Here is a 25,573-nt window from a genome sequence, read left to right as displayed (position 1 = left end):
TTTCTTTCTTCTTTCTTTCTTTCTTTTTCTTTCTTTCCTTCTTTCTTCTTTCTTTCTTTTTCTTTTTTTTGACAGGGTCTCATTCTGTTGCCCAGGCTGAAGTGCAGTGGTATGATCATTGGCTCACTGCAACCTTGACCTCCTGGGCTCAGTGATCCTCCTGCCTCAGCCTCCTGAGTAGCTGGGGCCACAGGCTAGTGCCACCATGCCCTGTTAATTTTTTAAATTATTCATAGAGACGGGGTCTCCCTGTGTTGCCCAGGCTGGTCTTGAACTCCTCCTTCTCCTTTTTGTATCCTCTTAGTCATCAAGCCATTCTCCTGCCTCAGCCTCCCAAAGTGCTGGGATTTCAGTGTGATCCACCACGACTGACCTAAATATTGGTTTTTTTGAAGTCTAGGCTAAACAACTGTTTTTGTCTCAGTTTCTTTTTTTTTTTTAATTTCCCTCCTTTGAACTCTGAATTGACAAGCTCACTTCCTCCCAATGTGGTGTTCTTGTTGTTACTGTTTTTGCTAGCTGAAGTATTTTTTTTTTGTTATTAAACATAATTTACTAGGTTTTCCTTCCTGGTCAGAAGTAAGTTCAGGGTAATAGTTCCCTTCCTTGTATCTTCAGCTGTGTGAGAGGTGATGTAGAATGAGAATTTATTTATCAGGTGCCCTGCTCGTAGCAGAAGGCATGACCTCGACTTCTCTCTCACAGTGACTTTGTGTTGGTGTTGGTGGCTTGAACTCACTCTTGTGTCCGGCCATTTCTCTCACTGTGTAGGAAAGAGTGGTTCCTGTCTTCTCCCTGGCCGTGTAGTCTGCTGTATGTCACCACAACAATGATCTATCTTCCGGTTCTTTTTCCTTCTCTCCTCACCCAGTTGTCTCCGGCCTTAGGTGTGTGGAATTGTGTACTGGGTGGGGGATGTGTGTGTGTGGGCTGTCCTCTTGATTTGTAGGATCCTTCTCTTCCTCCATATTCTCTCTCAACTCTCCTCCACCCTCCATGAGATGTGTGGACTCAGGTATACGTTGCCGTGAGTCTCATTCTGCTCAGCTGGGGTGATGAAGTTGAGCTTGCTTTTGTTGCTTCAAAGTAAAATTTTAGATTTGCTTTGGCAGCCGCACAGGGTCATATGCATGGGGGATGCTTAGGCCAGAGGCGCAGTGTTCCTTACCTCCTTCCGTCTTACTTTCTCTTGCTAGTTTGCCCATCTCTGTGGATTTTTTGAAGTAGATGCTAGATCCCTAGACACTACTAAGAACATGATCTTTTTCTTCTTGCCACTTGGATTTTAGCTTAAAGCCAACTTGGAGCATTTAGGGTGTTTCCTTCCTACCACTGTCTGCCTGGTCTCCTAGGGAAACCTGCCTTGTATCTTGTTGTTCTGGTGTACAGTCTGCCCATTTAATCGGTAAGTGTTTATTGTGACTCTTCTCTACTGGGCTCTGGCCCCAGGCCTGATGTGAATAGGGCAGGCCTGTGAACAGAGCAAAGACGAGTCACTTAGGAGGGGACGAGAGAGCCAACGGTAAACTAATATTACCAGCTCAGGATTTATTTGTCAAAGCCTCCTTTGTTGTGAATAAAAGGTTAGATCTGAATTGGGTCTGAGTCCTGGCTTTATTACCTACTAGCCATGTGGCCTTGGGCAAATTATTAATACTTCCTTGGGCCTTGGTTGCCGCACCTGTACGATGGAGTCAGCAATGGATCCTGTTCTGTAGGGCTGCTAGGAAGCTTAAATATAGCAATATTTGCTATATATAAACTGCACCTGGTACATGATTTGATGCGGTTGAAATGAAAATTCCTCTTTCTTTTTCAATGTCATTTGCTGGAAGAAACAGAAATATCTCTGTCCCCATCTTTCAGTTTCCTACCCAAGACTCCTGTGTGGTTGACATCACTGCTGTGTGCAGTGTTCATGTCCATATAAGTCAGAAGTGGTTTGCAGCAGTGGTTTGGGGCTTTGGGGCCTCTGCTCACTCCTTATCAATTCTTAGGGTTATGTCCTCTGGGAAGATGCCAGGCCTGGTCAAGTGTGGCCTCTGACCTAGAGTTATGCAAGGCCTCTCTTCCTCCTGTGGCCAATGTGAAATTTCTCATCTCTGCTCTCCTGCCTCTAGCAGGAAGATTGGCCTACATTTGGGGCACATCTGTGACACTGTCTCAGGCCAGGGTTCAAATATAAGACCTGAATCATACTGCACCTCAGAATCCAAACCCTTTCACTTAGTTTTTTAAAAAAATTTCATTCAGATGGTAAAGGTTCAAACAATACATAGGGATATAAAACAGAAAGAAAAAAAATACATACCTCTCTCTAGTACCTATTCCCTAGTAGTCAACACTGCTACCTTTTTTTTGCGGGGGAGGTAAATTCCTCCAGAAAAAAATTTAAACATCTACGATTTCATATATCCTCTCCCCTCTTCCATAAAAAACAAAACAATAGCAACAAAACTACACAAATGGGATTATGCTATATATTCTGTTCAGTACTTTACTTTTTTGTTTTTGAAAATTTTAAAAATATGCAAAAGAAGAAAATGTCATCCATATTACTACCACTTATAATTAACCACTAATTAACTTTTTGGTGTGTTTGCTTCTTGTCTTTATGAATATACTTTAAAAGCTACTTAAGTAAGGTGGAAGCAGTTCTATTTAAAAAATTAGGATGTTGGCCAGGCGCGGTGGCTCACGCCTGTAATCCCAGCACTTTGGGAGGCTGAGGCGGGCAGATCACGAGGTCAAGAGATTGAGACCATCCTGGATAACATGGTGAAACCCTGTCTCTACTAAAAAATACAAAAAATTAGCCGGGCATGGTGGTGGGCGCCTGTAGTCCCAGCCACTTGGGAGGCTGAGGCAGGGGAATGATGTGAACCCGGGAGGCAGAGCTTGCAGTGAGCCAAGATCGCGCCACTGCAGCTCCAGCCTGGGCGACAGAGTGAGACTCTGTCTCCAAAAAAAAAAGGATGTTAAAGATAAAGCCAGAGTATTATATCATTTTGGTCCTTATCTGCTTTCCCATTTAATAGCATCCTGCTCTCCCCATCGCCGCGGATGGGGAGCTGCCTCTTTCTTCTATGACACTGCATGTTATTCCATTGTATGGATTTGCTGTCATTTCATTTATCTGACCAGCCTCTTATTGGTAGGCATTTAGGTTATTACCAGTTTATTTTGCCATTAAAATGCTTTATGAATATAATTTGTAGGATGGTTTCTTGCTGGGTAATTACTGGGTCCAAGGTTTGAACATTTACAATTTTGATAGACATGGCCAAATACCTCCTCAAAAATACTAGTTTATTTCTCTACCAACTGAATGTGTGAGAGAGTGCCTTTTCTCCCCAGATCTTTGCATAAACTTGGGAGTTTTATTTTGGTCAAACATTAAAAATTTTTTTTTGCCAGTCTGTTGAAATTATCATCTTTTTTATAAACATTTCTCTTTGAGCTACACTGAGCATCTTCCATTCAGCCATCTGTGTTTCTCTTGCTTTGAACTGCCTGTTCTTATCATTTGGCCATTTTTATATTAGGTTGTTGATCTTCAACAATTGATTTGCCTGAGTTAAGTTAGCCTTTTATCCATCATGTGTTGCAAATATTTTAAAGATTTGTCATCTACAGTGCGATTTTTAGGCCTCTTGACTTTTTGTTGAGCCCTAGGCTTTTGTGACTGCCTGTGACAGCTCTGGAGAGAGGGCCGACAGGGACGGTGGCCCGCTGTCGAGCCAGGCCCCATCTTCCGGGCAGTGACGCGTGGTTGTTTTAAGGCTTTTGGTATTGAGATTCCCCGTTGTAACTCTTAGCTTTGTTTTGGGTAGGGACTTTTCCCCATCATATTAATCAACATTAATAACAAATAGAGACTTGCTTTTGCCTCCCAACCAAATGTTTGGGAATATGTGCACCCACGTGAAGGGTCTGTGTGGTATCTTTATCTCATCAACCTTCTAAGGCTTTTAAAACCTGTTGTTAGATTTATGTTTAGATCATGGTTCTAGGGGAGAACCATCATCACTCCTCATTGAGCTTTGCAGAGGCTCTGAAAGGAGGACATACTGTCTTCCCCAGTCAATGTAGAGGAAGGTCAGTAGTTCAGCCAAGATTGCTCTGTCTGCCACCTCCTATGCTTCCAAGCTGGGCTAATTGAGAAGTGTGACATCTTGCTCCAGCCTATAAGCAGCTGTCTGTAATTTTGAGAGATGAAAAGGATTCTCCCTTAAACCATTGCTGCTTTTGTGGCAGCATCTTATTTCTTTCCTTTGCAGCACAAATCACAGTGTATAATTAAAACTATTTTCTTTGAGCTTGTTTTTGGTGTACCTCCTGCACTAAAATGTTAAGTTCTGTGGCGGTCACGGGCCTTATTTGTCATGTTGTCTATTATGACCTTGGCATCCTCTAAACCAGTGTGTGGCACATGCTGGGCACTCCGGGGTTTCACTGAGTGATCCATTCTGTGAGGATGGGATCAAGTGCTCGTGTGTCTCCTCCTGTGTCCCTCTCTGGCTCCAGATCTTCCACCTGGCAGAGTTTCCAGAAGCCCCAGAGATATGCTCCATGGCCATAGGACCTGAGGCGTGGATGGCTGCCCTCTGACTAAAATTCGGAGAGCTAAGCTTCTTTGTCTCTTTAAAAAGTAACATATCCTAATTGTAAATCACCTAGAAAATAAAGACATAATAAAAGAAATTAAATCTGCGATTCTGTCTTTCAGAGATCATTACTATTAACAATTCATTGAGTCTTAATGCCTTTATTTATTTATTTTTTTTTGAGACAGAGTCTCGCTCTGTTGCCCAGGCTGGAGTGCAGGCTCACTACAACCTCCGCTTCCTGGGTTCAAGTGATTTTCCCACCTCGGCCTCCCAAGTAGCTGGGATTACATACAGGTGCGTGCCACCACGCCTGGCTAATTTTTTTGTATTTTTTGATAGAGACAGGGTTTCAGCATGTTGACCAGGCTGGTCATGAACTTCTGACTTCAAGTAATCTGCCCGCCTTGGCCTCCCAAAGTGCTGGGATTATAGATGTGAGCCACTATGCCTGGCCCCTATGCCTTTATTTTTTTTATATACAGAGCCAATAAATATCCATGTAGCACTTATGCTGTACATAAGGGTTTGTAACTTTCACTTACCATCAGACATGTTCTGATAATGAAATTTAAAGAAAGTACACATTGGGATTTGGGATGCAAAAGAAAAAATAGGATAGTATTCTAGACAGTGACAGTGATGATATCTGAGAATCTAGTAGACACTCAGGAATCTACATTTCCCCATTTAACATTCATCTGAAACACCGTTTTAGTGACTGTAGATTGTGTAGCTAAACTCACTTTTACATAAAACAACCTCTATTACTTATCTCTGGGCCTTAAGTTTGTCATATAGTTTGGATGTTTGTTTCTTCCAAATCTCATGTTGAAGTGTAATCCCCAACGTGGGAGGTGGGGCCTGGTGGGAGGTGTTTGGGCCATGGCGGTAGATCCCTCGTGAATGGCTTGGTGCTGTTCTCAAGATAGTAAGTTCTTAGGAGATCTGGTTGTTTAAAAGTGGGTGGCACCCCGCCCCATTGATCCTGCTCTTGCCATGTGACATCCCTGCTCCCCCTTCACCTTCCACCATGATTGTAAGCTTCCTGAGGCCTCACCAAAAGCAGATACTAGTGCCACGCTTGTACCAGCTGCAGAACTATAAGCCAGTTACATCTTTTCTTTATAAATTACCCAGTCTCAGGTATTTCTTAATAGCAACACAAAGTAGACTAATAAGTTTGTTAGCTATTCCTAGTAAAGGTAAATAACTCTTGAGGTATATATTTTCTTAACGATACATCTATGATTAATACCTGAGGATGAAATTCTAAAAGTAGAATTTTAACATCAAAGGGTTTGCACTTTAAGGCATTTTCAACCTCCATTTCTGGCTGTTGCTGTTGCGGACAGTCTTGGGCAGATTTTGAACTCTTTGCCTTACTGTGGGATGGTGGAAAGGAGGCTTTAGGAGCAGCCACAGCAGGATTCAAATTCCAGCCCTGTCAGGGACAACTGGCCAAAAGGTCGTGAACTAATGACTCAGTGAGTTTTCTCATTTATAAAATAGGATGTTTCCTCCCAGGGTGGGGGTGAAGTGGGTGAGATGACCCATTTGAAGCACAGTTGACCCTTGAACAATGCAAGGGTTAGGGGCACTGGCCCCTGAGCAGTCAACAATTCACATAAAACTTTTGATTCCCACTTTGGGGGGCTCAGTTGGGCGGATCACCTGAGATTGGGAGTTCGAGACCAGTCTGACCAACGTGGAGAAACCCTGTCTCTACTAAAAATACAAAATTAGCCGGGCATGGTGGCACACACCTGTAATCCCAGCTACTCGGGAGGCGGAGGCAGGAGAATCACTTGAACCCAGGAGGTGGAGGTTGCGATGAGCCGAGATCGCACCATTGCACTCCAGCCTGGGTAACGAGAGTGAAACTCTATCTCAAAAAAAAAAAAAAAAAAAAAAAAAAAGGCTGGGCATGGTGGCTCACACCTGTAATCCCAGCACTTTGGGAGGCCGAGGTGGGTGGATCACGAGGTCAGGAGATCAAGACCATCCTGGCTAACATGGTGAAACCCCGTCCCTACTAAAAATACAAAAATTTAGCCGGGTGTGGTGGTGGGCACCTGTGGTCCCAGCTACTCGGGAGGCTGAGGCAGGAGAATGGCGTGAACCCGGGAGGCGGAGCTTGTAGTGAGCAGAGATTGTGCCACTGCACTCCAGCCTGGGCAACAGAGCGAGACTCTGTCTCAAAAAAACAAAAACAAAAACAAAAACAAAAACAAAACAAAGAAACAAAAGAAAACTTTTGATTCCCCTAGAACTACTATTAAATAATAGCCTACTGTTGACCCGAAGCCTTACTGATTACATAGTTGATTAACACATATTTTGTCTGTTACGTGTATTATATCTTTATTCTTAGAATAAAATAAGCTAAAGAAAATAAGCATCATTAAGAAAATCACTTTGAGTAGGCTGAGGAAGAGGAGGAGGAGGAGGAAGAGGAAAGGTTGGTCTTGCTGCTGCAGGGCTGGCAGAAGTGGAAGAAAATCCCTGTATAAATGGATCCACACAGTTCAAACCTGGGTTGTTCAAGGGCCAACAGTACTTAGCAGCCACTTAGCACAGAGCACTGCCAGCCCCCCTCGGCCTGCAGCCTGCTCCAGCACCTTGCTAAGAGGTTGCTGAGGCTCACCCACAGCAGCTGCCCTCCTGAGTCCTCTTTCCTTTACACCCCGCAGAGCACCTGGGCCAGCCATCCTCCATGTGGTGCAGCAGAGGTGCTGGTGGTCCAGGAACCAGAGTGGGTGGCCCTGGCCCGGAGGCATGGTGGGTTAGTGTGTGACACACGTGGCTTTCCCCCTGACCCCCAGCTGCCTCCTCGGAGTGAAGAGGAGGTCTTGTTTGACAACATGCACCACATACCGCACCACACACCCACAACACACTTGGTGCCAGAATCAGCCTTTTGCATCGCTCTTGGCGCTGAATCAGAGTCTGTTTTGGGGAGGGATGTCTTCCTTCTCTCATTACATGTGCACCCCCGCCCCTAGCTGCCCAGCTTAGGTGGTGTAGTGAGGGAGTTTGCAGGGCTGGGATGCCACAGCCTGCTTTCCTCCCCATGTCCTGGGGTTCCCCCTCTGTCCAGTGCCGAGAGCTATTAATAACACCTTCATTGAAATGGGTGTAATGGAATCCCAGTTGCCCACCCCAGTGGGACTCCAACACATGGGGAGTGGGGAGCAGAATAATAATAGCAAACCCGGATGCAGTACTTATTACGTGCCAAGCGTTATTCTTAGTTATTTACATCATGCACATCTATTAACTCATCTCGTATAGCAACCCCATGAGGTAGGGGCTATTACTGTCCTATTAATGGATAAGGGAACCAAGGCACAAAGGGGTTGGAAACTTGCCCAAGTTCACATAGCTAGTGAGCAGTGGCACTTGTGAAGGGTGTCCTCCTGAGGACCTGGGGCCTGCTCCTTCCCAGTCTTGTCTTCATGTCCACCTTGCTGGCGAATGGCACGTCAGGCCTGGGTGCCGGCTGCTTTCCTGTCCTCTAGCTCAGCCAGGCTTCTCATGCTGACCACTCCTGAGTCTTTCCACGTGGCTCCACAATGGCAGACTTGCAGGAGGAGATGAGGGGAACCATGCACACCCTGAATGGGGGAGGGGTCCTGTCCTTCCCCTCAGGTTCTGCAGAGACAGAGAGGCATGGGACTGCAATTAGGCACCTCCCGCAGCTCCCTCACTGCCGCTGCCCTAGAGTTTCCTTCCCAGGCAATGGGCTCTGTGGCTTGGCCCCCTGCCCCTGCCGCAGTTGGCAGGGGGCCTTGCCTGTTGCGTTGCAGCTGAGCATACGCAATCATTAACCTTTTCTACTCGTAAGAGAATTTCAGGCACAAACTGTGTGGGGCTGAGGTGAGTCACGATGTTGGACTGGGGCTTAGTTTGGGCTTCACATATTTCACAATTCCTCCAGGCATTCCTCGACTCATGATCTGTGGCTTTTTAGTGGGAAGACCCTTCCTTCTTGTAGTCTCCGGTCCTCAGAGCGTGGTTCAGGGCCTGTTGGCCTCCACTGCCCATGGCAATGCCCATGCCCAAGGAGCGGGGGCCTTGGCTTCTGGGTGGACCTGCTGCCTCGCTCTGCTGGTGGCCTCTGGCAGTGCCCTAGGAGTCCTGCTTTCCTTTCCTGTCTCTTCTTTGGCTTGGAGCGCAGGCCACCTCCCCTGGTGTTCTTTACTTAGCCCTGTACTCCAGATTAGCACATTCTTGGTTTCCTCTCTCCAGGCCTTCTGCGCTCCACACTTGTCCACAGAGCCACTTTGGCACTTCAGGGCTGTTGCCCCCATGACGTCAGCCAGCCTGCCTCACCCATTTGAAGGTCTTTCATTGCTCGGGTAGATTTTCCTATCCAGTCAGGGATTTCTGATAAACATGTGCCTGGATGGATGTCAATGACCAGTCTTTTTTTTTTTTTTTTAATTTAAGTTCTGGAATACAAATGCAGGATGTGCAATGACCAGTCTTAATGGGAAATTCTTGCTAAGTTTTTCTAAGAAATTTAAAATACTACCTTTTCCAATTTATTTCAGGATGGAAAGGACAGCTCACCCTCACTCAGTCACTGGGGGAGAGAGTTTAGTAGGGAGAAGAAGCAACAGAATGAGGGGGTGTTAGCTCAGAAGTTTCTAACCACGAGGTGAGGGAAGGAAGAGGGGAGGGAGTAAACAGAAATCAAATTAGATCTTGCCCATTAGAAACTCAGTTAGGTTGGGCAGATAAGGCATAAATATGCAAAATGGTAAATTTTTTCAAAGTGAAAAGTACCCTATATAGAGTTTCTGAAGCACCTTCGAGGATATTATTTCACGAAGTTGAATCTAATTTTACGGATGAGGAAACCCTTTCCAGAAAGATAGGTGGGCTTGCGTGACACAAGCTAGGAAGTACAGAACTGGGATTCAAAATGCATGTAATTGCAAAGCCTAGGTTCACTGTGCTACACCCGTCTCCTCTAATGGGTAGAGAGCTTGTGCAAGTCTGGAAGTGCGATGTGAACCTAGCCCTCCTTGCGCAAACTCTCTTTTGCCTTGTGCCATGCACTCCTAACGTGTCTAGGGCAGAAAGCGTGGAAGTTGCAGTGGGTGCTTGGAATTCAGGGGGTGCTAAGGAGCATGCATTTAGATTTGGACCTTGGTGCATCCTCACTTAGCACAGCTCTGGTTGGCAGATGTCCTGGTGGTGGTCACTGGGCTGAAGACAGAAACCCAGTCTACAATCTTGCTGATAACTTGTGCTGGTTACATCCACATGCTCCAGCCTCAACTCAGTGGTGACGGAGGGACCCCCCTGTACTGTGGCATTAATGGTACTGGTTGACAGTGATGAATGCCTTTCTGATAATAAAGCACTTTTAGAGGTATTATTTAATTAGATGTTCATAATGTTTCTATGAGGGGGAGGCTAGGCAGGTATCATCGCTCCTAAATGCATGTGGCACAGACTCTGAAAGGTAGACCTCTCTGTGAGGCTGTGCAAGAAGAAATTGACAAATTTCAGACTGGGCCAAGTCTTCCCTGATTGTAACTCTACAACCAGGCATTGCTTCTGAGTAAATCTGACAACTTTGATTCTTCTCCTCTGGGCTCCAGTTCCTGTGTGCCTGTAGGGGGCGATCAAGGTTCTTTCTGCTTGGCTGCTCTGGAAACCTTGTTCCTCGTGAACCCTTTGAATTTAGCACTCTTACAGCATGTAATCTCACTGGATTTTAAGGATTTTCTGTGTCTCCCCTCATATCTTCTTCTGCCCCCCGCTAGCCTAGGCTTTTCCAGATCAGGACTGCTCTATTTGGTTTTGACATTCAGTGCAATGCATGGCCCATAGTAGGAGCTCCGTAAATGCTTGCTGGATTGAATTATATACAAAGGAAATTGGCCAGTGCCTTCTGCTCCCCTTAGAGCATGGGAAAGTAAACATTTTTCCTGGTACATCCAAATGAATGAAGTTGAAGGCTGGGCATGGTGGCTCACACCTGTAATCCCAGCACATTGGGAGGCCAAGGTGGGGTATCACTTGAGACCAGGAGTTTGAGACCAGCCTGGCCAACATGGTGAAACCCCGTCTCTACTAAAAAAACCAAAAAATTAGCCAGACATGGTGGCTCACACCTGTAATCCCAGCTACTCAGGAGGCTGAGGTGGGAGAATTGTTTGAACCCGGGAGGCGGAGGTTACAGTGAGCCAAGATTGTGCCACTGCACTCCAGCCTGGGCAACAGAGCGAGACCCTGTCTCAGAAACAAACAAACCCGAATGAAGTTGGAAGTGGCAGAACTCAAGACCCATGCGGTGTCCTCTATGGCCACAAGGTGGCAGTGTGACCTCCTGGGAACCTTGCCTCCTGCAATTATTGGCTTCGGCCACCTGTTACTCCATGGACGAGACTGAGTTATCCAGTCATTGATTCCTTCTAGACACCTGTTTGGGGAATTGCCTCTGCAAAGTCGGTCTGAGAAATCTTGGCTTCCAGCCTCCTCTAAAAGCTGGGTGGTGTGGTGGAAAGACTCGGTCTTTGGAGTCTACCAGGCCTGGATTCCAACCTTGGCTCTGCCTTTTCTCAGAAACTTAGCCTTGGGCATGCTACTTCTCTGAGCCTCAGCTTCCTCATCCTGTAAAATGGCAAATGTACAGTTAGGAAAAACCCAGCACATCATGGACCGTAGCATAAATGTATGCCAGCTTTCTTGTTGGAAATGCTCGTTTGCCCTTCCCTTCCCTCTGCAAGCTGGCTCCATCATGGCCATCTGATCTTATTTGCAAGCTTCAGACACTTTCCAGCAGGTTCTTAGGCTTCCCTGCTATATCACCCCAGCTGCACTCCATCTCGGTCAGTCAGCACCTGCATCCCACATTTCCCTCTGCCTGCATGCCTTCCCTCTGCCTGTCCATTTCCTTCCTAGCATGTCTCTTGGACACCCCAGCCCTCTGAATGTCCAAAGCAGTTGGAGTGTGGACTGTATAGGGCTCATCTTGGCTTCCCATGAAGATGCTAAATCTGTGAGTGTCCTTGTCTTAATTATTTTGGCACCTGTGCTTGCACTTAGACAATTGGTGATAAAAATGACAGCTATTAGTGAGCACATGTCAGACACTCTGTGAGATGCTTTGTGGAAATATTTCATTTAATCCTCACAACAAATCTGTGAAACAGAAGCCATTATCCATCCCCACTTTACAAAGGAAGGGTAGATAAGGATGCTTTTGGCTCCAAGCAATAGAAAATTTCATGAAAAGCAGCTTAAACAGTAAGAAGAGTTTATTGTCTTGTCAAAAAGAAGTCCTGAGGGATCCCTGGTGATGTCAGCGAGGATCCAGGTGATTGCCATTTCTCCTGGTTGCCTTCCTCAGTGCATTGGTTTATCCTTTTAGGCCCCCCTTACTGGTAATAATGTGATTGTCATGGTCCCAGGTGCCATATGCAGGAGAGATGATGTAGGTTTCTTGTGCTCCCTTTAAGAAGCCTCTTAACAGATTTCTTTTTCTTTTTTTGAGATGGAGTCTCACTCTGTTGCCCAGGCTGGAGTGCAGTGGTGTGATCTCGGCTCACTGCAAGCTCCGCCTCTCAGGGTTCACGCCATTCTCCTGCCTCAGCCTCCTGAGTAGCTGGGACTACAGGCGCCCGCCACCATGCCTGGCTAATTTTTTTTGTATTTTTAGTAGGGACAGGGTTTCACCGTGTTAGCTAGGATGATCTCGATCTCCTGACCTCGTGATCTGCCCGCCTCGGCCTCCCAAAGTGCTGGGATTACAGGCGCGAGCCACCGTGCCCGGCAGCAGATTTCTTACAAGGCTCTTGGCCAGTTGGATTGTAGGCTTGTTCCCAAGCCAGTCACTAGCAAAGGGTCTGGAATTAATGAGACTGGCTTAGACAAGTCAAGATTGAACCCCTGAGACTGGTGAGAAGCCAGCCTCCTTTAATACCCCTAGCCAACTGGTCCAGGGAGAAGAAGGGGCATCAGTGAGGTTCGACGAGTTAAGTAACTTGCTCAAGCTTGGAAATCTGGTAATAACTGGATTCAAACTGGCATCTGGCTGACTTCCAAGGCCATCTGTTGCCTGGTTGAAGTCAGCTACAGAGGTAGAGAGAACACTGCTCTGGATTTGTTGTGCTGGGTCCGAGTAATTGCGGAGGTGCCTTTTCCTATGGACTCTGGATTCTCTCTTCTCTCTAGCCCCCTTTCCAACACTGTATTCGTTTTTCTCAGTCTGCCTTTCTCCCCGAAGCCCCTTCACCCCCTGCTTCCCAGTACCTGAGTGCTGCCTGCCTTCTAGAGTGGACTTCATGGCCTAAGCTGGAGACAGGCCTACGCTGGACTGAATGGCCTGAGGGCTGATCTCAGTGTAGCTGTCAAGGTCCCAAGAGAGTCATCGTGAGATTTCATATAGAGCAGATAAGGAACTGCAGAGGCCTCAGGAAATGTGCCAAGGGGGCTGGTAGGGAGGGGCTAGCAGGAGTGGGGGGTTTGTGGTATGTCGGTGGCGATGTCAGGGCATGCGGGCCAGGGGCTTAGAGCAGGCCCATGTGACAACGCAGTTACTCAGGAAGCTGTTTGGCCTGCAGATGCTTCAGGACTGCCCCAAGGCCCGCAGGGAGGTGGAGCTGCACTGGCGGGCCTCCCAGTGCCCGCACATCGTACGGATTGTGGATGTGTACGAGAATCTGTATGCAGGGAGGAAGTGCCTGCTGATTGTCATGGAATGGTAAGCAGCCACTGTTCTGGTCCCGGCCCAGCCTGTTCCCACTCCTCACTCAGGCACCTCGCCCTCTGAGGACAGCCCAGGGATGGGCCTGAAGCCTGGAATGTAAACACTTGATTTTTTGGGGGGCAGTGGAGAGTGGCGGCGGGCTGTTGTGTTCTCTGGATCTCACTGTGGCTTCATTTCAGTTTGGATGGTGGAGAACTCTTTAGCCGAATCCAGGATCGAGGAGACCAGGCATTCACAGAAAGAGGTAGAAAGGGTCTGTTGTGGGAGCAGGTGCAGGCAGGCAGGGCAGTGGGGGTCTGAAGGGGGCCTTTGCAGTGCCTGCTCTTGGGGAAGGGTGCTGAGGCTGCTGCCCCCTCCAGCATGCTGCAAGGGGTGCCTTAGCTGACCAGGGCAGCTCCTGGTGGCTTTGTTTCTGGGGTGGGTGGTGGCTGTGGGGAGCCTCAGGCTGCACAGAGGTGGGACTGGTGCACTGGGTTTTCAAGCCTAATGACGTGTCTTTGTGACTTTCTTTCCCACTCTCTCTTCCCTCCCCTCTACAGAAGCATCCGAAATCATGAAGAGCATCGGTGAGGCCATCCAGTATCTGCACTCAATCAACATTGCCCATCGGGATGTCAAGGTGCCAGCTGTTCATAACCCTGAGCCCGAGTGCTGTGGGGGGCAACAAAGGGGCCATGGCCACCCCAGAGATGGTTGCCAGGCCACCCTGCATCCTTGCTGCCTGGTTCCTGAGCATGCCATTCTCTGCCTTGTAGGGCCTTGCCCTCTGCCCATGGGCAAACCCCTAAACCCAGTAGTGAAGCATTCTCTGGCCCCACTCAGCCCTGTGGTTCTCCTCAGGCAGAACCCCCCAGTCACACTCTTGGTTTCTCTGTTCCTGTGGTGTTTACTGCGGGTTCTGTGTGTCAGTGTCAGTCTGTTATCTCCAGGCATTCTGGAAACCCTGCAGAGGCAGGCACCTGCCCATAGAGAGCTGCCACTCCTTGTGATGGGCAGCGCATGGGCTGGACAGACACCCATAGAGAGCTGCCGCTTCTCGTGGTGGGCAGTGCCCGGGATAGGCAAATGGTTGCTGGATGAGTAGAGGAAGGGAGGAACCAGGATCCTTTTGGTTTCTGATAGCCCCTCCCAGGTCCAGCAGGGTTGCTATTTTTCTGTCTCTCTTTCTGTAGCCTGAGAATCTCTTGTACACCTCCAAAAGGCCCAACGCCATCCTGAAACTCACTGACTTTGGCTTTGCCAAGGAAACCACCAGCCACAACTCTTTGACCACTCCTTGTTATACGCCATACTATGTGGGTAAGTCCACAGGGAACCCAGGGACCTAGGCTTTTCCCAGAACTTTTCTCAACCCCTCCTGTTGGCTATCTGGGGGGTCGCAAATCCTAGGAGAGTTGTGTCTGTATGACGCCTTCTGGTGCTGGTTCTGCTGGGACCTGCTGAGAAGTAGGGCTTGTGAGAGCGAAGCTACAGTGGAGGAATTGTAGGAAGGGATCTGCCAGGATCTTTCTGAGAAGAGCCATGGTTTCCGTCAGATTCTCAGTGGAGTCTGGACTCAGGTCTTGTTCTGGAGCCTCAGCTGATTGGCATGGAAGAAGCTTTCAAAGCATGTTCAGAGCATCTGTGAAATTAAATGGATGGCATGGGTCTGAAAGTCTCATGCAGTTTAGGATTTTTAGAATCTTAAGATCCTAGTTCCAGGGTTCCTCGTGGAGGAGGGTATTCTGTTCCGGTCCCTGGTCTGGGCTTCGGCTCTTCCTTCTGTGCCCCAGCTGCTGCCACCTCATGATAGGCTGAAAGGTTGGGATGGGGAGCATCTTTCACAGAGAAACTGAGTGGATCACAGGGTTCTGAGGGCCGGCCCACCCATGTTGACCTTTGATTTGCAGCTCCAGAAGTGCTGGGTCCAGAGAAGTATGACAAGTCCTGTGACATGTGGTCCCTGGGTGTCATCATGTACATCCTGTGAGTGTGCTGGGGAGGGGGCTGGGTGGGGCAGGGAGTCAGGGTGGCCTGTACTTCTCCAGGACAAGAGGAAGAGGCAGACGTTAGCATTCCCCTTTCTACAGGGGAGTCCCCTGCGTGCCCCTTCTCTCAATTCCGATAGCTAAGTGGCGGGTGTAAACCAGCTCATGGGCTGGAAAGTGTGCACCTCAGATACTTGCTATGCTGGATTCCCGGGCCCCGTGCTTGACTTTGTATATTGTGCCTGTGTCAATGAGCCCTGATTTCTCTGTGACCTTTACAAGGAGAAGAGCCTGTTTCTCATCCTGTTCCTGGTGCAGGGCCCCTAAGTAACAGCTGTTCTGTCTCCCACTTCCTTCCTCCTGTTGATGCAGGCTGTGTGGGTATCCCCCCTTCTACTCCAACCACGGCCTTGCCATCTCTCCGGGCATGAAGACTCGCATCCGAATGGGCCAGTATGAATTTCCCAACCCAGAATGGTCAGAAGTGTCAGAGGAAGGTAAGAACCCAGGCTTTCAGGACAAGGGGAAGAGCCCGTGTGTGTGTGTGTGTGTGTGTGTGTGTGTGTGTGTGTGTATGTGTGTACACGCAGACACACGTATGGGCCTCCATGTCGTGCGTGGTGTAACTGTGGGTTAGCACCTATGCCCATGCCTGCGGGGTGCGTCCTGCCTCATTTTGCCTGTGTGGAGGGCTGGAGGCAGGGCCGAGGCTGTGGGGCTGTGCAGGGCCTATCAAGTGGTACAGCACAGCCGTAATGGTCCTTGGGGCCAGTTGCTCGGGCAGCCTGCCTCCATGCACCCCCTCTTTGAACCTGGTTTCCCCATGAAAACTGGGGAAAGGAGCAGGCCAGGGAGAGTGACCCCTGAGCTGTCACTGCCCCCTGTCCCACCCCACAGTGAAGATGCTCATTCGGAACCTGCTGAAAACAGAGCCCACCCAGAGAATGACCATCACTGAGTTTATGAACCACCCTTGGATCATGGTAAGCTCGGCAGGCTGGGGAGCCTTGGGTCTCACGGGACTATTCCACAGGACAGAGTCTTAGCCAGGACCCTACCCCAGGCTTTCACTTGGACCCCTTTTCTCTCTTCTCAGCAATCGACGAAGGTCCCTCAAACCCCACTGCACACCAGCCGGGTCCTGAAGGAGGACAAGGAGCGGTGGGAGGATGTCAAGGTGAGGGGCACCACTGGGTGAGAGGGGCTCCAGGTGGGGTGGGTGGCTTGTGGGGAGTGCCCAGGTGTGAGGCGTGGTGCTGGTAGGGGAGAGCTTGGTTCTGCCTCTCTCATCCCAGGAGTGTCTTCATGACAAGAACAGCAACCAGGCCACTTGGCTGACCAGGTTGTGAGCGGAGGATTCTGTGTTCCTGTCCAAACTCAGAGCTGTTTCTTAGAATCCTTTTACTCCCTGGGTCTCTAATGGGACCTTAAAGACCATCTGGTGTCATCTTCTAATTTTGCAGAAGAGAAACTGAGGCCCAGAGGTGGGGGGCAGTCTGCTCAAGGTCACGCAATTGGTGACTGGGTGGGGCAGACTGGACCCAGGTTTCCTGACTCCTGGCCCAGGTCTCTTCCTCCTTTCCTGTGGGATCACTGGGGGCTCTCAGGGAACAGCAGCAGTGCCGTAGCCAGGCTCTCTGCTGCCCAGTGCTGGGGTGAGGCTGCTGTTGTCAGCGTGGACCACTAACCAGCCCATCTTCTCTCTCTGCTCCCGCTCCCACCCTTGCTGCCCTCACCCTGCCCTTGTTGTTTCTGTCTCTCACATCTCTCTTCTGCTGTCTCTCCTACCTGTCTTCTGGCTCTCTCTGCACCCTTCCTGGTGCTGCTGTGCCCCCAGGAGGAGATGACCAGTGCCTTGGCCACAATGCGTGTTGACTACGAGCAGATCAAGATAAAAAAGATTGAAGATGCATCCAACCCTCTGCTGCTGAAGAGGCGGAAGAAAGCTCGGGCCCTGGAGGCTGCGGCTCTGGCCCACTGAGCCACCGCGCCCTCCTGCCCGCGGGAGGACAAGCAATAACTCTCTACAGGAATATATTTTTTAAATGAAGAGACACAGAACTGCCCACATCTGCCTCCTCTCCTCCTCAGCTGCATGGAGCCTGGAACTGCATCAGTGGCTGAATTCTGCCTTGGTTCTGGCCACCCCAGAGTGGGAGAGGCTGGGAGGTTGGGAGGCTTTGGAGAGAAGTGAGCAAGGTGCTCTTGAACCTGTGCTCATTTTGCAATTTTATCAGTAATTTGACTTAGAGTTTTTATGAAACCTCTTTTGTTGTCCTTGCCCCACTCCTCTCCACCAGACGCCTTCCTCTCTGGATACCGCAAAGGCTTGTGGTTTGTTAGAGGGTATTTGTGGAAACTGTCATAGGGATTGTCCCTGTGTTGTCCCGTCTGCCCTCCCTGTTTCTTCACAACAGCCTGGGGTCGTCCCCGCTGGCTCAGGCGTTCTGGGAGCTCAAGGCCACCTTGGAGGAGGATGCCACGCACTTCCTCTCTCGGAGCCCTCACACATCTCCAGTGTGCCAGACAAATAGGAGTGAGTGTGTGTGTGTGTGTGTGTGTGTGCACACGTGTGTACGAGTGCGCAGATCCGTGCCTGGGATCGTGCATTTGAGGGGCCAGGGGCAGGCAGGGCTGCAGAGGGAGACGGCCCTGCTGGGGCTTAGGAACCTTCTCCCTTCTTGGGTCTGCCCTGCCCATACTGAGCCTGCCAAAGTGCCTGGGAAGCCCACCCAGATTCTGAAACAGGCCCTCTGTGGCCTGTCTCTGTTAGCTGGGTTCCGGGAGGCAGAGAGGAGTGACTGGGCACTGGCACAGCGATCAGGAAGACTGGACCCCCAGCCCCCAGGGCCCCCCTCCCCCGACTTAGTGCTGGTCCTGGGTCCTCTGAGGCACTCATCTACTGAATGACCTCTCTACTTCCCCTTCTTGCCATTATTAACCCATTTTTGTTTATTTTTCCTTAAATTTTTAGCCATTTCTCCATGGGCCACCGCCCAGCTCATGTAGGTGAGCCTGGGCAGCTTCTGTTGACAGAGCTTTTGCATTTCCTGTGTTTCTCCTGGGTTCTGGGGCATCAGCCAGCTACCCCTTGTGGGCAAAGGCAGGGCCACTTTTGAGGTCTTCCCTCAGATTTCCATTGTGTGGCCTGGTGGGTCAGGGGGAGTCTTTGCACCAAAGATGTCCCGACTTTGCCCCCTTGCCCATCAGCCATTTGCCATCACCCCAAACAACTCAGCTTCGGGGCCGGTGAGGGGAGGAGCCTCCCCCAGCACAGATAAGGAGCAGCTGGGGTAGGCTCTCTGTGCCATAGCCCCCCACTCCCCCTTCCCTTGGAGGGAGAGGTGGCAGGAATACTTCACCTTTCCTCTCCCTCAGGGGCAGGTGGTGGAGGGGCGCCCAGGGTCGTCTTTGTGTATGGGGGAAGGCACTGGGTGCCTGCAGCGCCTCCCTTGTCTCAGATGGTGTGTCCAGCACTCGATTGTTGTACACTGTTGTTTTGTATGAGCGAAATTGTCTTTACTAAACAGATTTAATAGTTGAGAGTTTTTCTTTCTCTTTCTTCCTGGGGCTCAGGCCCTACCCCCCACCCCCTCTATGTGCAGAGGGGTTTTGTTGGGTGGTGAGGGTGTGGGTTGGGCATCCTGGGAGAGGAACGGAGGGCCTCCTGGGCGAGCAGGAGCCAGCACCTCATTACTGAGGACCTGGGCAGAATGTGTGTAGGGCATCCTTAAAGCAGGACAGGGAGGCTGCAAGGGCTCAAGCCCATCTTCTTTTGCCAAATGCAGAATCAGGAGCCAAGCTCTTTTTGGCATATGATTCTTTGACCTACATAGCCACCACCAGGTGCTGGTACCTTTAGCCTGCGAAAGCCAGCTGGTATAGGGTCCAGGGAAGAGGGGGTGCTGGTGAATTTGGTTGAAATCCTGGTAAAGATACCAGGGGAGCAGGTTAGTGTAGTACCGGCACTCTCCAGGAGGCGGTGATAGGGGTCAGGCAGAAACCAAATGCTCTACCTTGGAGCTAGAAGAGACTTCACGGTTCCTGTGGCCCATTCTCAGTGCATAGATGAGAAGACTGAAGCCCAGAGCCGGGGCCACGTGATGACTTGACCCGCAGCAGAGCCTAAAGTAGAAACTGGGCTACCTGCCCCATTGCAGTCCCTCTGGGTCAAATGGGAAAATAGCACATCCTTCACTGTGTCACCCGCATTTTCTTATGTGACCCTCAGAGCTGCCAGCAAGAGACAGTACAGGGCGGCTGCTGATTGTTGTTTTATGTGTGAGGAAAGTGACTGAGAAGGTGGGATGATGTGCCACAGTTGCATGGTGGGATTGGAACTCACATCCCTCTCCCCGCTGGAGGAGAGACCTACTTGTCCCCTCTGCTACCAGAGGGACCATGTCTCCACCCTCAGCTCCCGGGAACAGCAGGCCCTGGACCTCCCCTTCATGACAGTGGGTTGCTGAGGTTGGTTCTCGCCTCGAGACACTACTCATCACTCTAAAATCACAGCTGAAAACAAACCAGCATGGGGGTTTGCTTTCAGAGAAATCCACTTATTTTGTCTGCACTTATGAAGGTGTTAGAAGCAATAACCCGAGAAGGAGGAATAAGGGGTGGTAGGAGAGAGTCAGGGAGAGAAGGAGAGGGAGTTGTCAGAGTTCTGCTATCTTTAGAAGCTGTATTAGTTTCCTGTTAACAAAGCTTCTGCCATATTAATTTTATGGCTTAAAACAACACAGATTTATGATGTTCCGGTTCTGTAGGTCAGGAGTGTGATAGGGTCTCACTAGGCTGGCTGGATCCCAGGTCTCGGCAGGGCTGCATTCCTCTTTGGAGGGTGTTTCCTTGCCTTTTCCAATTCTGGGGGCTTCCCGCATTCCTTGGGTCATGGCCCCCTTTCTCCATCTTCAACTGCAACCTTGCATTTTTCTGATTCTTCTGTGGCCACATCTCTGACCCAGCTGGTGTGATAAGATTGAGCCCACCCAGATAATCCAGGATAATCTCCTCATTGCAGGGCCCTTAACCGTAATCCCATCTGCAAAGTCCCCTTTGCCATGTAAGGGAACATAGCCACAGTCTGGGGACCAAGACATGGGCATCACTGGGGGCCAGGACTCTGCCACAGAGGAGGTCCATCTCGCAGCCTTCTTGTCCTCATGTCCAACGCTGGCCCTTGTGTTTTGCTTCCTTCCCTGGCTCAGTCCATTTCAGGAGGATGCTTTTGTGATCAGCAAGGATTCAGGCTGGGGTTGGTTTTCAGTGAAAATGGCTGGGACGAAGGGCCAGGAGGGGTCTGGTGTGGTTAGTGGGATCTTGCCACACCTTTTCACCCCCATGCCCATGTCCCTGACCTTCCATGCTGGCATGGCCCTTCGAGTCCCTGTCTCTAGGGAGAGCTTAACACCTCTGCTAAATGCCTGGGTGGGATGGCAATGGAAACTTTTGTCCCTAAGGGCAGATGCTGGCTTGCATGAGTTCAGGAGCAGGTGTGCTTCTTGAACACCCTTAAGCAGTGTGAGATGTAAAGAGGAGCCTTCGGACACTCCTGGGCCCCTGTCAAGCACCGATGCTGGGCTCTTCCCCTCCATCTCTTCATCATCAGAACCTCTGAGGGTAGTCAGTCTCGTCTCCAGCTTACCTATAAGAAACTCCGGCTCAGAGGAGTAAAGGGACTCGCCCAGCGTCACACAGCTAGTCAGGGATTCTGACCTGGATCTCGTGTTTCCAAGTTTAGAGCTTCTTTAAGAAAGCACGTGGCTGTCGCCTTGGTAAGGGAGTGCAGAGGGGGCGGGGAGGAGAGGAGATACAAGGCTGGATTCCACTCCACTGAGGAAGGTCTGGTTTTCTTTGCTGTGGAATGAAGGTGATAGTCCTAGGCCTGTGGCTGTTTTAAGGAATTCAGTGAGATGGTGGATTTATTTATTTATCTGAGACAGAGTCTTACTCCATCACCCATGTTGGAGTGCAGTTGTGTGATCTTGGCTCACTGCAACCTCCGCCTCCGAGGTTCAAGCAATTCCCCTGCCTCGGCCTCCTGAGTAGCTGGAATTACAGGCGCATACCACCATGCCCAGCTAATTTTTGTATTTTTAGAAGAGATGGGGTTTCGCCATGTTGGCCAGGCTGGTCTCGAACTCCTGATCTCAAGTGATCCGGCCGCCTCAGCCTCCCAAAAAGTGCTGGGCTTACAGGCATAAGCCACAGTGCCCAGCCTAGATGGTGGATTTAAATGCTTCCTCAAATGCCAGCTGCCAGGTGGCCTTTATCACCAGGAGGGTCCCACCCCTCAGTGAGCTGCTCAGCAGTGGGAGCACAGGGAGCCCCAGGCTTGGAGTCGAGTCAGTGGCCTAGGCCTGGTCCATGCTCCTGCCCTGAGCTTCAGGGCGGGTCTCTGTGCCTTGGAGTGAGCAGGCAGTTGGGTTGGTAAACAATAACAGTAAATTTGGGGTTTTCCTTTGACTGGGTTGGAGACAGGAAATGCAGGAGGCTGTGAGTGACGAGTGGGTAGAGTGGGTAGCAGGCAGGTTGGGTAGGTCGGGCCTGCTCAGGGTGTGAAGGAAATTCAGTTATTCAAGGGAGGAGGGTGAGGGTGGTGAGGCTGGGGAAAGTGGCTGGCCCACTTACTGGTGAATATAAACAAACCCTCTGGGCACTGCCCAGGTGGTGCAGAGTGGGGACAGGGGAGGCTTTGAGGGGCTGCCACCGCATCCTCAGCCCTGAGAATGCAGCTCCTTTCGGGCTCTGTCTCTGGAAGCCTACATTTAGGGGCTCCAGCCACCCCTGGGTCCTTTTGTTCACTTCATTTCCCTGTCTTCTCCCTGCACTCAGTCAGAACAGTGTGGCTCCCCAGCATACTCGACCACTAGATAATCCAGGCACTTGGTGTATGTCCTGTGCTTTGGGAGAGACAAATGAAGTGTAGGGCCCAGTTCCTGCCCTTGAGAACCTAGTTGGTTCTGTGTGCAGCAGCAAGGGCTTTGTCTTTCCTTCCCCTGTACCCACAGGCCTGGACACATTAGGGGCTGTTCCAGACTGAGAACAATGTGTCATTCAAGCCCAGGTGGCATAGGGCAGCCTCTTATGGCCCCAGAGGTCTTCAGATGAGCATGAGTGAGGTGAAAAAACCAAAATGAAAAAATAAACCACACCCTGGATCCTCATCCTCTGGACGAAGATCTCACATCTATGCTTTGTTGGGGAGGATTTCAGTCCTCCCCCACCCAGGCATGTGAAGATTAAATGAGGCTGTGTCAAGACTTGGAAAGGTGGGGGAAGCGCAACTCATGTGTGGAAAGATAGGACTGCCCCCGGGCTCTGGGCCACCATTCAGACAGGTCAGTGCCTTGGCCTTTTCAGCCTAGGCTGCTCTTTAAAAAGAAGACCTTCAGCCACTATCCAGGAGTAAAAATGTCACATTTTCAACATTCAGCTCATCTTGAGCACCTCCTCTGTGTCATGCCCAGTGCTCAGGACTTTGGAGACACACAGATGAGTCCAGAAGTGGGTCTAGCCTTCGTGGAGCTCAGCATAGAGAAGTGGCGGGCGTTGCTGTAACAGAAGGAGAACTGATGCTCTCCAAAACAGGAGCAGAGGTGGTTGGAGTGCATAAGGTGGAGCTATTCTGTTAGAGACCCAGGAGAGCTTCCTAGCAGCCCTTGGAGCTGGCACCTGACTGACAGTTTTGATGGCAGAAAATGGAATAGCATGATGGAGATTTCCCCATTGCATTTCTGCCCTCACTTCTCTATGCAAGAGCTAGATCCTTCCCTCTCCAACAGGTTCACCCCTGCTGTCTTTTGGTCTGAACTGCTGTCTGTCTGCTCATCTCATTAGCTTGACCTTTGACCCCTCATGGGTTCTGCTCACGGAAATCTGATTTACTCCTCTCTGTGAGGTGCCCTTGGTGTTTTCTGTCTATTTTCCCTTTCCAGCCCCTCCAACTTGGATTCCCCTCATAAATGATGTTTGCTCCCTGAAAACCAAAATTTGAGGATGTGGTCTGATGGAGATTTTGCCACATTTCACTCAATTCATTAAGTTTTTAAAAAGTGTTACAGTGGTACACCTTAAACTTAGATCTTTTGTAGTTAGGCACTTTATGAATCATCATGGAAAATGATGGCATTACATGAAATTGAGAGCCCTCCTGGAAGAGCAGGATGAGCAATTGTTAGGGGCTCCTTGCCCCTCTTCCCTCTGCCACTAAAAAGCCTTTCTCATCCCTTTGTCCTCATGGTTCTTACTCCACTCAGTTTGAAAGTGGAGCCCTTGGGAGCCTCCCTGGCACTCACACAGAAATGTCAATATACTTGGCGTCCACCCTTTCCATTTTTAACACACCACCATCTGGAACCCAGGATTACCTTGGAATTTACTTGTCTCCTCCAGAGGGAGTCATAATTGCCTGGAAGGTAAGTTACTGCCCAGAGCCTCTGGCCAGGAAGTCTTTCGGCTGTCAAGCCTGCAGGATTTCAGGTGGGGCTGCCGAGGTGGTGGAACCTGTGTTTGATAAGTCATTTTTGGGGACCAGGGCTGCCATGCAAATGCATTTGTTTGCATAACTTTCTTGCTGTCAGGGACAGTAAAGTTTCCTACTGCCATCCCACACCCCTGCCAGGATTTGCAAGTGAAATACCTGGACTGACTTTCCACTATCCCCCTTCAAGAGTCCTCCTCCCTTCTAAGTCCTCCCCCACCCCTTGGGTTTGGTTTTGTCTCTGAGGTCCTGTGTGACCAAATACTAGTCTCAACCTTTCTGATCCTAGGTTAGTACTGTTCCCAGGACCCTGATATGCAAAGTATCTGTACAAGTTATGCAAATAAGCATCCTGTCTGGGTGGCTCTGGTCCTAGCCCAGGGCAGTTACTAGCTCTGATTACTGCTGTCCGAGTGTGTGAAACGTGATCTTGCTCCTTCCTCTGTCCAGGCAGCTGTGGGTCTCTTGTTCCTCAAACAGTTACCGCCTCTTAGGGTAATAAGGCCTCGAGTTTCAGAATGAGCTGAGTTCTCCCAGCCCTTACCTTCTGATTTGGAGACATGTGGTTCTGAACTCACCAGTCAAAGGTTTACTTTTGAAAGAAACCGCGATCTCATCTAAGTCTAAGAGACCTTGGTTAGCTGGAGTCTGTGGTGCAGAGAGACCTGGTATTTGTAGTAAGACCTAGAGGGGCCTTTGGTTTTCTGGCACTCAGCTGTCTCCTTTTCTGGTCAGAAACCTATTCTAAGGAAATGGTCCTCATAGTGAGACTCTAGCCCTACCTACCCACAGGAGGGTCGAGGGCAGGAGGGGAAGGATGACAGCCAGGCATTCCTTGAGCCAGTGTGCAAGGAAGAGAAAGGGTAGACGAGAAATTTAGTCTGATCGGCTTATTTCAGGCTCCGAAAATGACAGCTGACTCAGGGCAGGTGCTTAGTATCTGTTGGATGGATGAATGCATCTAAAGGAAAATTAACACAAGTAATTTTAGTAACTCAAACAAGACATTATATATACATATACAGACATACAGAGTGAGGCGTGAACCTTTCTCTTTATAACGTCTCCACCTCAGTGATGCCAATTCCCTCTCCAGAAATAACTTCATTGAACAGCTTTATTTTTTTTGAAAATTTTATCCAAAAGTTTCTGTTAATTTATCTAGATACAAATATAAGCACAACTGAGAAATTTCTTTGGCAGTTATAACAAGTATGAATGGAATCATTAGGCATATTGTTCTGCAACCTGCTTTTAAAAAATTATGATAAAATACATTTAACTGAAAATTTACCATCTTAAACATTTTTAATTGTAAACTTCACTAGTATGTTCACGTTGTTGTGCAACTGACAGAACTTTTTCATACCCATTAAATAACATGCAACTTGCTTTTTTCACTTAGCATATCTTGTGAATTTCCATGACCAAACTCATAGAACTATCATTCTTTTTTTAAATAGTTGCAGAGTATTTTATAATATGATGTACCACGATTTATCTGCTATGGATGGCTATTTCCCACCTCCTTTCTTTTTTATTTGTCTTTTAACCTCATTTGCACTGAAGGACTACCCTCCCCCCTTTCTCTACTATTTATATAGATCTCACAAATATCTTGTACAATATCTTTGAGCACATGTGTAAGGATTTCTGTAGTATAGGTCCCTAGTAGTGGAATGGTGAGATCTAAGGGTATACACATTTTAGTTTTTGATACGGACTGCCAAAAAGACAGTATCGATTTATGAATGAATGCACTTTGCATATTGCTTTCCAAGTGAGA

At 49.3% G+C, this 25,573-nt stretch overlaps 1 protein-coding gene across 2 annotated transcripts in view; it reads left to right on the top strand.

Moving 5' to 3' along the window:
* MAPKAPK2 (MAPK activated protein kinase 2) overlaps positions 1–17,569 on the top strand; it is a 48,501-nt gene extending 30,932 nt beyond the window's left edge. The window contains exons 2-10 of one of the 2 annotated variants that reach the window (XM_032136464.2): positions 13,190–13,329; positions 13,515–13,579; positions 13,875–13,954; positions 14,508–14,634; positions 15,225–15,300; positions 15,675–15,799; positions 16,200–16,285; positions 16,399–16,479; positions 17,140–17,569. In XM_032136464.2, coding sequence (XP_031992355.1) covers positions 13,190–13,329; positions 13,515–13,579; positions 13,875–13,954; positions 14,508–14,634; positions 15,225–15,300; positions 15,675–15,799; positions 16,200–16,285; positions 16,399–16,479; positions 17,140–17,283 — 924 coding nt within the window. In that variant the 3' untranslated portion in view covers positions 17,284–17,569. Of the gene's footprint in view, positions 1–13,189; positions 13,330–13,514; positions 13,580–13,874; positions 13,955–14,507; positions 14,635–15,224; positions 15,301–15,674; positions 15,800–16,199; positions 16,286–16,365; positions 16,480–17,139 lie in introns of both variants that reach the window. The other variant, XM_058430565.1, reaches the window with a different exon arrangement.
* The last annotated feature ends 8,004 nt before the right edge of the window (positions 17,570–25,573 follow it).

The sequence above is a fragment of the Hylobates moloch genome, unplaced genomic scaffold (genome assembly GCF_009828535.3).
Source record: "Hylobates moloch isolate HMO894 unplaced genomic scaffold, HMol_V3 SCAFFOLD_18, whole genome shotgun sequence".
Lineage (NCBI taxonomy): Eukaryota > Metazoa > Chordata > Mammalia > Primates > Hylobatidae > Hylobates > Hylobates moloch.
Note: the sequence above shows the minus strand (reverse complement) of the source record. Positions and strands in the feature narration are given on the sequence as shown.